The sequence below is a fragment of the Crocuta crocuta genome, unplaced genomic scaffold (assembly GCF_008692635.1).
Source record: "Crocuta crocuta isolate KB4526 unplaced genomic scaffold, BGI_CrCroc_1.0 scaffold37, whole genome shotgun sequence".
Taxonomy (NCBI): Eukaryota; Metazoa; Chordata; class Mammalia; order Carnivora; family Hyaenidae; genus Crocuta; species Crocuta crocuta.
The window spans coordinates 480,917-494,433 of NW_027532040.1; the positions used below are offsets into that span (position 1 = coordinate 480,917).

The 13,517-nt window shown below is 33.7% G+C and overlaps 1 protein-coding gene across 2 annotated transcripts in view; it reads right to left on the minus strand.

Moving 5' to 3' along the window:
• Positions 1-13,517, minus strand: part of VPS50 (VPS50 subunit of EARP/GARPII complex) — a 129,762-nt gene that overhangs the window by 15,838 nt on the left and 100,407 nt on the right. For both annotated transcript variants that reach the window (XM_077776242.1, XM_077776241.1), the window contains exons 21-22: positions 12,108-12,229; positions 3,816-3,896 (exon numbers count right to left, since the gene is read on the minus strand). In XM_077776242.1, the coding sequence (XP_077632368.1) occupies positions 3,816-3,896; positions 12,108-12,229 (203 nt within the window). The remainder of the gene's footprint in view (positions 1-3,815; positions 3,897-12,107; positions 12,230-13,517) is intronic.

The following is a 13,517-nucleotide window of genomic DNA, read 5'->3' on the forward strand; positions in this document are numbered from 1 at the left end:
AGACATGAACTTTCTGCCAATATTGCATAATCTCAAACTCAAAAGAGCTCCAGGAAAACCATAAACACCACGCATTTGTAACAGCAGAGTTACTTCTGAGTTTCATTCTTTTATGATTAGTTATCATCATCATATATATATATAATATATTTAAAAAATAAAGGTTTCTTTGAATGTAGATATTAACTAGTTAATTTAGAATAGAAAAGGGAGGTGGTGCTAGAAGGCAAGGAGATGGTATATCTGTAGCCTGAGAGAAATGCAGTTCATCTCTGGGTATGACAGGAAAGGCTACAAGCACTCACCTACTAGCTCCTTACCTACCTCCGATCCAAATGTGCTGAACTCCCTGTGTACTCACAGAGCTCTTTCACAAAAACATTCCTGCAGAGATCAATGGTATTGTTGCCCCCACCTCAAAGGGTTTGCATTAGGATGTCATTCTTTGTTTCTAGTCAACACTGGTATCTTGGGCATAAAAATTATGGTAATTATCTGCTTAAAGGCTAATGTTCTGTGTTTACATTTAAGAAAATATGTGTGAAGAGAGCAAGAGAATCACAAAAACGTCAGGCTGATCTAAATAAATGCTGTGTGCTTACTGCACCCGTCAGTGGAAAAGCTCCGAAACTGGATCAGTGTTTCAGATTACACCACTACAGTACAGAAAAGATATAAAACCTTTTGAAGGCTTTGAGGAATAAAGCCTTAATCAAAATCTTTAGTTTCATGGTGAAAGTCAAAATGTTTAACCTTTTCTGCCACTAATAATTTACTACCACAAAGAGAAGTCATTTTTATGGACTTTTCTGAACCGATTTAAAATACATTTTTCTTATCAAAGTGTAGTTATCAAAGCACAACGATTTTATAGCCAAATATCTTAAAGCAAACAATTTAACATCAGCAGGTAGATAACTAAAAATTCACAGTTCTGGTACCACTGTGATCTACACCAGCTTCTTTTTCTTCTCTTCCCCTTGTAGACTCCTTTTCTTGAACTTCTATTTGATGTGTCAAGTTTTATTATTTATATTGAATTTATACAATAAATGATTTCAGGTGGCATTTTTAAAACCATAATGATTCCATGTTGCCTTCTACAGTTTAAAGAGAAGCAAAACTTATAAGATATATATGGAGAAAATAAAATTACCAGAAGTGTGCTCATTAAAATTTTAACTAACACATAAGGGGAAATACAGGGGAAAAAAATACAACTTCCATCTAGTGGTTCCAGATTGATAAGGCTATAAATTATTTTAATAGCCAAAGAATGTATTGAATAGCAAGAAACCAATTAATATTCTCTGCCAATGTAGATGCAAATTAATGAAGTGAAGAAAAAGTAATATACCAGCTTACAAAACCTGAGATCAAGGTCTAGCAAATGACAAATATATTTTCTAAAATAATAAGCCAATTCTTACCAATATGAATAATAATTTAACATGCAAAACACTGGAAACCAACAGAAAATTGGAGAAAAACTTCTGTATTACTGTAGGAGGAGTAAGGATTCTGGAGAGGCCCTGCCAGAAAGGGTCAGCACTCCTTACAAACTGAAGAAGGAATGACTGCTCGCATGGTCTTCTGAGCCAAGATGCCGTCTGATTTAAGACATGGTAAGGATAAGGACTTAAAGAAAAGGTATCCCTTGCTGGCGAGGATGTGGAGAAACGGGCANGAAAAGGTATCCCTTAAGACCAAGGTGCCAAAGAAAAAAGCAGGCACATCTATCGATTTACTGGGAAGGGGGCATGTAGCTGGTTTTTGAAAATACATTTCTAAAGGTGACTACCACGTCTGGAAAAAATTTACCCAATGAACACAGAACTCGTCAGACATGCTACAGATACACTGTTATCAATAGATGGGTGGCAGCTTGTCTCAAAGAATAGCTAGTTTGGTCCCATTGTTTACTCGATAATACTTCATTACACACCATGAGGAAAAATCTGAAGCATCAAATCCATGCTTTAAGGGTCAAAATTGAAACTGCAGTTTGACAATCATAAGCTAGTAACTAGTAGAGAGGACAGAGACGTCAGAGCGAATGACTTTAGTGGTAAATTTTAATCTATCAAGTTTTTTCAAAAACTATATTATTATTTAATATTATTATATTAAGGAATCAATCGCTACAACTGTCATGAAGCCCAGACTGGGTTAAGAGCAATGAGTTCTAGAGTTAACTGCACCCCACTCTGGACTTTCTGGTTATAACTATTCAGTCCATCTATTTCAAGGCTTTCAACCAGAAACAAGAAAAACTTCACCTGTGGACTAAGATCTGGAAAATAAGATCTGATGGTCAAGGTTATACTAAGTATCAAACCAGGAGAAGCAAAACTGAGGTACACATAACTTCTAATGGGGTTGGAAGCCAATGGATTCTACAAAACCAAAACACAGAAATAAATACATGGCTGGGTCAAATAAGGAACCCGGACCCTGAAAATGAAGATCAAGATTAAATGGATAACAAAGCCAAGAAACCAATCCAGATTACGCCAGGAGACAAGAAACTTGTGGATTGGAATTTATTCATTCATTCTATGAACATTTACTGAAGAAATGCAGTTTGCTAAGTGCTATGAAAATACACATAGGTCTGTGCTGAGCAAGATCTCCAAATTATAAGGGAGATGGATGAGATGGATATAGGTGATTTCCTCTGTGTAAACAGTGCTCATCCAATATATGAGCACCTGCCTCTCTCATTTTATTCACATCTTTGCTCAAAGATCACCATTCTTATCACTCTCTTTCATGTTTTTCTTAGCACTTCCCAGTATCTAATACTATATTATGTATTTGTTTATCTGTCTCTCTGCCTCAATAAAATAGAAGTTGCCAGGCAGGAAGTACCTCTACTGTGCAGTGATGAATATCTACCACTACAACCATGCCCAACAAATAATAATTATTTCAATGAGTATTTTTTAAAAGAGTGAAATGATTACTAAAAACTTCAATAGGAGAAGTATGTACGTAACATAGAGCTTATGAGAAAAGAGGAAAATGACTGCTTGTTTGGGTAGATGAAAAAAGAAAGAAAAATCAGATGATCCTGGGATTAATGTAGATACAGAGAAATGTGCTGAACAACAAAAATCTCTGGCTACAGTGACCCATCACAAGAAAAAAAATTTGTTATTTTAAATGCCTATGTTACCTTAAACACTACAAAGGCTTAGCCCTGTACTGCTGCCTTATCTATTTTCTTAAAATATCCATTACATCATGTGACCCAACAGTCAAGAATCGAGACCCCCTACAGCACAGCCAACTACATCCAAGCCTCTTCCTTGAATTTCAAGACTATTTATAAAGTGGCCCTAAACACTCTTTGCAACACAACTCTTCAGTATATACAAGTATCCCGGTCAGAAAGATGGCCAAACTTTGGGCCAGGCTTGCTCCCACCTCAAGACCCTTTCTCAGCTTCTGAACCTTAATTGGAATGCTAGTCTTTCTTCTTTTTCCCACTAAACCCTCCCTGTTCTTCAAAGACTAGCACCACTCTCACTTCTTCCTTTAGCCATTCTCTGAAATCAAGTTTCCACATAAACCTTTCTTCCCTTTGGACTTGTACTGGATGTATGACTAATATCATACTCTTTCATGGGGACCAGTTTTCTCTCTCCAATCAGACTACAAGAAACCTCTATTCACTTCCTACAAGCATGTAGTGTAATACTGAGGACTCAGGCACTCAATATACATAGAGACACACATTTAAATGTAGTTGATTGGATGGTTAATTTTTATTTTATATAACCCCAGAGAATTAATTCCAAATGATTACTCACCATATCAATAAGGCTTTCTTGTATTCTGTTAAGAGTTGTTCTTAGTCTACTACTACTAAGGCCTAGGCCTGTTGATTCCAGCTGAAAAAGAAAAAGAAACGCATATGCTACATCACTTTGGAGATAACCTTTCATGTTATAACTTCTAATTAACTCAAGTTAAATATCTAATGAGTTTTCATTCAGATACTTAGTCTTCGAAAGGTCTCCAAACTACATTTAAAAATTTCAAAACATCAAGTCAAACCTTAGCCCTTAAGGAACAACTATTTCACACATTTGCATTTACTGGTCACACTAGCATCTGTCAATCTAATAAATTTATCAGGAGAGAGCTCACCAGAATCTTTTTGACACAAGTTATTATTTTTAGTTATAAAACTTAAATTTCCGATACTTAAAGACAGTGTACTGAGACATATTTATGTATAAGCATAACAACGTAGAGTGTTTTAAATTTATTTTTCTAACACAAATTAGAGACATCCCAAATCCTCATTCAAAAATTAAGAAAACTTTTTATTAGCCTCAGTAAACATTACACACTATAGAATTCACTTCACTATATCAAAGCCAAAGCACGTATAAATATCACAAGAACATAAATGAGAAGTGACATTTGACTGCTAAAAACATGAAGAGCCAGGTAGTTGCCTCGTCTTGTCTGATGATTCAATTTATGAATATAAATTTAATTCAGAGGTAATCATAGATACACAACATATAGACATTTAGAAAAATGTTAAAATATTCTATATGAGCCAAAAAATTTAAAGCAATGTTAATAGTCAACTATAAAATATATCATCTCATTAATGCATTCACATGCATACACACACACACACACACACACACACATTTATTGTTCCTCATCTTTTCTTATCCTATAGGATGACACCAAATAATTACTTACACAGCATGTGATAGAAATCCTAAAGCTAAAATAGTTGTGTGATGGCATGGTATAGTAAAACATAAACTCATTTTATGTGGTAATTTCATAATACATTTTACTTCCACTAAATTTTATAAACTTTATTATTTCATTTTCCCTTTTTTCACTAGAGTATTATTTTTATATAGTCAAATTCAGCCATTGCAAGTATAGTTTGATGAATTTTGATAACTGTATCCAGTCTTATACCATTACCACAATCAAAAGACAGACTTTCCCTCACCCTGAAAAATGCCCTCATGCCCTTTGCACTTGACTTCCTCTCTCCGATCTTAATCCCTGATCTTTTTATCACTATAGTTTTGTTTTTAAAAATTTCGTATAAATAGAATCATACATGTGTAGTCTTTTGTGTTTGACTTTCTTGTATTTAGCATGCTTTTGAGGTTCATCCATGTTAAAAGTCTATTGGTAATTCATGTTCTTTTATTGCTTAATAGTATTCTAAAATATGGTATATCACAATGTGTTTATTTATTCACCAGTTGATGCACATTTGGGTTCCAGTTTGAAGAATGTCACCATGACATTCACATATATATCCTTGAGAAGACATACATTATCCATTCTTTTGGGTAAATACCTAGAAGAGGAATTTCTGATTCATATAATAAGCATAGTTTTAACTTTATAAGGTACTGTCATTCTGTTTTCTAGGGGCTGTACTTTTCTTCATCTCTATAAGCAATGTATGTAAATTCTAGTTATTCCATTTATGGTCTGAATGTTTGTTGTCCCCTCAAATTCATATGGTGAACCTCTAACCTCTAATGAGATGCTACCTGGAGATGAGACCTTTAGGAAGTAATTAGGGTAGAATGGGGTCATGAGAGTGGGGCCCTCGTGATAGGTTTGGTGCCATTGTAAGGAAAGACAGTGCATAATTTATGCTTCTTTTTCTACTTTTGTAAGGTGGAAGCTTATCATCACTTGAGGCTTCCTTTTCTACTATAGGTATTTAAAACTAGATACTTACCTTACACACTGATTTAGCTGTTCCACAACTTGATATATTGTGTTTTCATTATTATTCACTTTTAAGTATTTTCTAACTTCTCTTATGATTTCTTCTTTAAGCCAACCTTTATTTAGAAGTGTGTTAATTTCCAAGCACTTAGATATTTTCCCAGTTATCTTCTTGTTATTGGTTTCTAATTTAATTACATTGTCATCAGAGAATATATTCTATATATATATTCTATATATATATATATTAGTCTTTCCTGAAAAACATATCATGTGCACTTGTAAAGAATATATATCTTGTTGTTGGGTGTGTTATCCCATTAACATCAATTAACTCGAGATGGTTGAAAGTGTTGTTCAAATCTTCTTTGTATTTGCTGATTTTCTGTATTTGTTCTATCAGTTACTGTGTGGTGTTAAAATCTCCAGCTATAATGGAATTATTTTTGTTGTTTTCTATTGAATTCTTCAATTATCGTGTGTATTTTGAAGCTCTGTTAGTAGCCACATACACATTAATGTTCGTTATTCCTTCCAACTGAATTGGCCCTTAACTCATTATGAATCTCTCTATCTCTGGTAATATATTTTGCTTTCAAATTTATTTTATCTGACATTAATATAGCTATTGTAGTTTTCTTATGCTTACTGTTTAGATGGCATACCTTTTTTTAAAAAAAATTTTTATAGTTTATTTTTGAGACAGAGAGAGACAGAACACGAGTGGGGGAGCGGCAGAGAGAGAGGGAGACATAGAATCTGAAAGAGGCTCCAGGCTCTGAGCTAGCTGTCAGCACAGAGCCCGATGCAGGGCTTGAACCCACTAACTGCAAGATCATGACTTGAGCCGAAGTAGGATGCTTAAATGACTGAGCCACCCAGGCGCCCATGGCATACCTTTTTAATCCATTTGCTTTCCTTTGTGTATTTTTTTTTTTAGATTTTTAAAATATTTATTTATTTTTGAGAGAGAGAAAGACAGCATAAGCTGGGGAGGGGTAGAGAGAGTCGGGGACACAGATTCTGAGGCAGGCTCCAGGCTCTGAGCTGTCAGCACAGAGCCTGATGTGGGGCTTGAAGATATGAACCATGAGATCAGCACCTGAGCCGAAGTCGGACACTTAATTGACTGAGCCACCCAGGTCACTGCTTTGTGTATTTTTTATATTTAAAGTGTTTCTTTTGTTTTGTTTTAATCCATTCTGACAATCTCTGCCTTTTAAGTGTTTAATCCATTAACATTTAATGTGATTATTTGTTGACCAAAATCTATCATTCATTATATGTTATTTCTTTTTTTTTGTTCCTCCTTTCCTGTCTTTTCTGATTATATGAATTTTATTTTTTAGAATTCTAGTTTAAGGGGTGCCTGGGTGACTTAGTTGGTCAAGTGTACGACTCTTCATTTCAGCTCACGTCACAATCTCACGGTCTGTGAGCTCAAGTCCCATGTCAGGCTCTGCACTGATAGTGCAGAGCCTGCTTGGGATTCTCTCTTCCTCTCTCTCTGCCCCTCCTCTGCACTTTCCCTTTCTCAAAATAAATAAATAAAAACTTAAAGAAAAAGAGAAGGGGCGCCTGGGTAGCTCAGTCAGTTAAGCGTCCGACTTCAGCTCAAGTCATGATCTCATGGTTTGTGAGTTCCAGCTCCACATCAGGCTCTGTGCTGACAGCTCAGAGCCTGGAGCCTGCTTCAGATTCTGTGTCTCCCTCTCTCCTGCCCCTTCCTGACTCATGCTCTCTCTCTCTCAAAAATAAATAAACATTAAAAAATCTAAAATAAGAATTCTAATTTAATTTTCCTATTTGCCAAGAGTTAATCTGTAATATTATTTTTCATTGTCCTATAAATTATAAAAATATTCCTGATATTGGACAATCCATTTACTATTTAACATAATATATAGAACTCTTGCCATCTTATAAGGTCCATATCCCCCCACATATCTTGCTGTAGTTGTTACATGTAATACATTTACATGTGTTATGAACTCTAGAAAATTATGTTATGATTTCACTTTTAAACAGTTATATGGTTTATAAAGAAATTAAGTAGAAAAAGGAAAAAATAAGCTTTTGCATTTCCCCAAGTAGTTCCCATTACCAATGCTCCTTATTCTTTCCTCAGGATCTAAGTTTTCTGGTATCATTTTCCTTTAGCCTGAAAAAAATTCCTTCCGTATTTCAGTATTATATGTCTGTTGGTGACAAATTCTTAGTTTTTTTTCCCTTTTTATCTAAAAATGTCTTAATTTCACCCTCATTCTTGATATGGTGTTTTTGCTAGATATAAAATTGAGTGGACATTCTTTTCCTCTCTTTCAGTAACTTAAAGATGTATAACTCTCTCCTTTGACCCTCCACAGTTTCTTATGAGAAGTCAGCTAAATCAGATCATTGGCCCCTTTATAGAATGAGTCTACTGTAGTTTTTAAGAGACTGTTTCACCAGGAAGTACCCTGCAGTATGTTCCATTGTTCTTATTCTGCTTGCTGTTCATTTAGTATCTTGTATCTGAAAATTTCTGGCCAATGCTTCTTCAAATATTTTTTCTACCTCATTCTAGCTTTCTTGTCTCTCCATTTGGTATTCCAATTACATGTATGTTTGATCATTTGACTTAACATGTCCCTAAGGCTTTGATCATTGTTTTCCAATCTTTTTTCTCTATGTTCTTCATTTTGAATAATTTCTACTGATTTATCTTCAAGCTTACATATTCTTTCCTCTATCATGTCAATTTAGCTGTAATGTACATTCAGTAATTTTTTTTAATTGCTGAAAATGCATTTTTCAGTTCTAGGATTTCCCTTTGTTTTCTTATTACTGTTCCTAGCAGAACTTCCTACTCCTCTGAGATGTTCATACATTTAAAGCATCTTTTTACTGTATTCAAGAAAATCCTAATAGACCACTTAAAATATTATCCCTTAGTTCTAACATCTTGACTTTATTTTTACTTAAGGATGTACTCCACTTTCTTTACTTTTATGTATGTTGGGTGAAGTTACACTGCATCATCAATTTAATTCTGGAGATTTTGGATTCTGTTATTTTACTCCACTGGGTACTGTTTCCTTTGTTTTCACTATGTAATTTTCTTGGCTGAGTTTGTTCTACAAACTGTCTCTTATGCAACAGCTTCCTTCTCCGTTCAGATCTTTTTTCTCTGGCTGTACTCAATCTGTTTCACATAAACATGGTTATTGGTTAATCAAAGATCGGGGTAAAAGAGTTTGGGGATCCCCTCCCTTGCTTTGTTTCTTCTGAACTCCCCCCCCTACTCTTTTCAGTGCTCTCAATTTCCTGGCTTCACTTTTCTGGTTCCCCAATCCATAAAGACTGAAGGTTTTCATATGCTTGCCTTTGTGCTATGTGAACTGTACTTAATCCCAGGCTCAAAGGCCATAGAAATGGAATTTTTTATAACTCCTCTTTCCGCAATCAACACACTAGCATGAACTCCCCCACCCAGAGTCTATATGCTTTGTTCATTCTCCAGTATTTTCAGATTGTTGTCTTTTTTATAACATTCAGGTTTTGTAATTTTTTTCAACAGGAAGTATCATCCAGTAAGACTGTAGTCCTGCATATCCAGAAGTGGAAATTAGTTTGTTCCTAAAAATGTAAAAACTGAATCATAGACATTCTATTAAAAACACTGTCTCATTCACGAAAGGTAACTTTAAATGATGCTCACAAACTGCTTTCAAGTAAGAACACTCATCAGATTAACTTGGATAAGAAATAATTAGGACATCTATCCATGTGTCCTAAAAATTTACTATGTGCTTACTTCTGTGTTAAGGTAAGCTACAGAATGGTCTTCATGGAAGACTATGAACAGGAAGAACCACAGAAAACAACTCAAGAAGTGACCGATGGAAGGCTGGGGGCAAGGCAAGATAAAGCAACACTACGAGTAACATTATTATAATAGAACCAAATGGATTAGATATATGATAGACTACAATGCTGTAGGCTATAAACACTTCCATGAAGAGCAATAGCTTCTGGATTAGTTAGTATAAACAGGAAGAATCCCTTAGCCTACTGCATACACTATGGCCTCCCAGCCAATGACTTTCTAGAAACCCTGGGAAACAGATTCTTATACATGCAGCATCCATCTAAATTCATTCATACAAGTATCTTTCTTCTCTGGGGGAAAAGCAGGAGCAACCATGTACTACTGTATTCTTCCCATTCTACCCATTACCTAATTACCCCTCCCCTCCTACCACATAAGACTCAACAGCTAACAGGGCAATTTGGAATATGAATATATGTATGCACATATTTGAATATTGAAATTGCTAGTATTTCTAATGGACTTAAAAGCTTATTTTCTCAGGAAATTAAAACCTTACCTCTTCAATCTTATATACTTGCATATGCTTATTTATGCTATTTATTTAGATTATCTTGTTCCAAAAGGAATTTAAAGTAGCTAGTTAAGAAGACTATAACTTTGCAAGGTAACAAAACAAAACAAAACAAAACTTTAAATGTTTTGTTAATTAAGCTAGGTAAAATACAGATAGAAGGATGGAGTATTTCTTTTTACAAATCTGTAAAACCCCTTTTTATAGATTCAGTTTTTGTTTTGCTTTAAACAGTGTTTCCTTCATTTTTGTAGGATCAAAAATAGCAGGATTTAAATTATATTCTATTTGAAGATGTGCATATTTTCAATATTCACATGGTCAATAAAGGCTAGTATTACTAAGCATACTCTAACAAAAGAAGTCTTTCTTAAAAAGTACAAGAGGGAGAGTAAATGCTCTATTTTTTCATACACATTCACTCATATGCACATTTGCAATAGGTTCATATAATACAAAATGCTTCTAATATGACATATGGGTAGACACCCAGGTTAAAGACAGAAATGCTTATCACTGACACCTAATTATGTGAATACGGTGAAATGCTGTTATTGAGTCTTACAAGATTGAAAATGCTTTTGATATAAAATATAAGGTTAATATGTTCTTTAAAACATAACATATTTTAAATAACATATGTAGCATACTTTACAATAAGTACCTAACTATACTTTGCTAACTTTCTCAGGTCCTAGTGAATCCTACTATAAACAAATCTGTGCCAGTATATAATCAGCTAGAAAGTCATGTCCCAAAGGCATTAGTTCCCAAAAGTTTCCAAAGGACCCTATTTTTACACATCTTATCAATAATGTGGTCTAGAACTGTTCTATCATATGGGATAGTCACTAGCTACCTGTGGCTATTTATATTTAGAGACAAAATAGCTAAATTAAATACAACTAAAAATTCAGTACCTCAGTCACACTAATTACATTTCAAGTGCTCAAAGATCATATGTGGCTAGTGACTACCATATTAGAGTAAACTGAGAGCATTTTCATTACTTTAAAACTTCTCTTGGATAGGTCTGGTCTGGAGGCTCAGCCTAGAAAACAGAGTAGGCTCATCTAGAAGACTGAAAGATTCTGACAATTATCTACAACTCTATAATGTCTTTCTTTTTTTAACCTTTATGCATTGAGGTCCCAAATTCAGAGCAATGAATTAGTACATATTTCATAGTAACATAAATTCTGTAGCAACAATCTGTCTGATTTCATTAGTATTCTTTCTAAAAAATATTTCAGAGGATTAACAACAGGAAATTCAGATCCCATTTTAAAAGATAAATTCACATGTTTTTAAAAAGATACAAAAATAGATGAAAAGTTAGTATTATGATATATTCATAGGACCCAACATTATGCTTTTACAAAGAAATCTATTGACTATCTAAGTGAACCCTACATAATAAATACCAAATATCAGATAAGGTATCTGCCTAATATCGTGTTGTTCTCTTTAGAAGTAGAAGAAGTTAAATTCAATAAGAGCTTTGGAAACACAAAAAGGAGCTACAGGAAACGATTCTGTGGCAGACATAAGGTTCAGTTCAAAGGTTTTCAATTATTTTAATAAATGTTTGCCATTATCTTCTGACTGTAGTAGTGCCTGCTAAGATTTGTAAGCCAATATTTAAAATGTCTCATTTACTATGTAGTAATTACACACTGAGCCAGATTTAAACAAGGCAACCCACACATTTTTCATTGCCAAAATGAGTCAAGGTTAAAAACAGATGCTGCACTTTTTCTGCCAAAAATCTGAATAACATATGTTTATTATAGCAAAGCTCAAGATTAATATATAAATAAGGGAATTAAGCAGACAAAAAGGTGACATCAAAAATTCTGTTAGATTTTTGATGGATAATTTTCAAAATAATATTTGTATATTTCATACAAAGAGAATGAAAAACTTTACACTTTAAAAATAAATAAATTTTGAAGGAAATAGACTTTCCCACCAAAGATGACTTACTGAATCATTCCGACCAAAAAAGGTATATATTGCATACAAGTAATAATCAAATAGCTGAGACATGAAATGGATAACATCAAAGGCAATTGGCTTAAGAATGTTCATCATCTGCATATATTTACCTGAAAAAAATCACAATTAGAAAAAAATTAAAATCTGTTCATCTATCATTATAAAGAGACACTATATCATATGTATTTTTTAATGAAATGCTACATTTCTAGTCCCATTAGCCAATGTTCCAAGTACTCAATAGTCACTTGTGGCTAGTGGCTACTGTATAGGTCAACACAGATACAGAATCTTGGAAAGTATTACCAAAGAGCACTGACATAAATAATACCCACAAAAATATTTTCATATTAGTATAGCTTACTGTTTGCCAAATATTCATGGAACATCTATACTCTTTCATAAATAACACTGCACAGACACATGACCCAGTTCCACATTACTGGATTCCATTTAAAATAATTTCTTCCAATATAATAAAATCAATTCAATTTTTTAAAAAAATTAATAATTTCTTCAAAAATGTTTAGGTATATAAGACCAAAGACAATGTACTTGGAAAAAAAGCATTTTCTTTTTTACAAGCTTGTATAACAGAGCAAAGGTAAAAAAGCAAAAAGAAAAAGGACACATAGAAGGCACTTCATATTCCCCTGAACCCTAGCCCTGTGAAATCTTGTGTCAGAGGCCAAGAACATTTCTTTATCACTACATCACTCAAGAGCTCAATACTCCCAAAGTGCCAAAAAAATGTCCAATTCACTCATTCCTTAGGGAGATGCCAATATTATGTTCTCCTCTCTCTAAACATATGATACAATACAGAAAATAATATTTAAAAATCAAAATCTCAAAAAAAGGCAAAATAAAAAAATAAAACCCCAAATCTCTCCATTTATAAACTTGTTAATGTATTTGAAGGGTGCATGTGAGACAGGCTGACTCAAATAATAAATAATAACAAGTCCCTAATTGTGTTTCTTTTTTATGGGAAACAATAGGGAAAGAAGCACATCTATAAAAAATGCTCTTCTGCAGATGTTAAAACAGGCCATTTGCTTAATTTCCAAATGAGCAAATAATTCAGGTGCTCACTCTACTTAATGTAACTGCTATAAATTTTAAATTGGTACTGTTGAACACACTGTGACTCAAGAGAAAACAAATTAACTGCAGTAGGAAAAAAATGACAAATTTACTCTAATGGAAATATCTACTATGAAACCATTTCTTTATTATTTAAGAACTCAGTACAGCTGCTTTAATTTACAGGTGAGATGATTTTAAACAATACTCAGATGGTCAGGAAAAGAAATAGACACAACAAAAAGTATAAACCATTCAATTCAGGTCTATTCTTACTCTTATTTATAAGCTTTTTGTTTCAGAATCATTGTT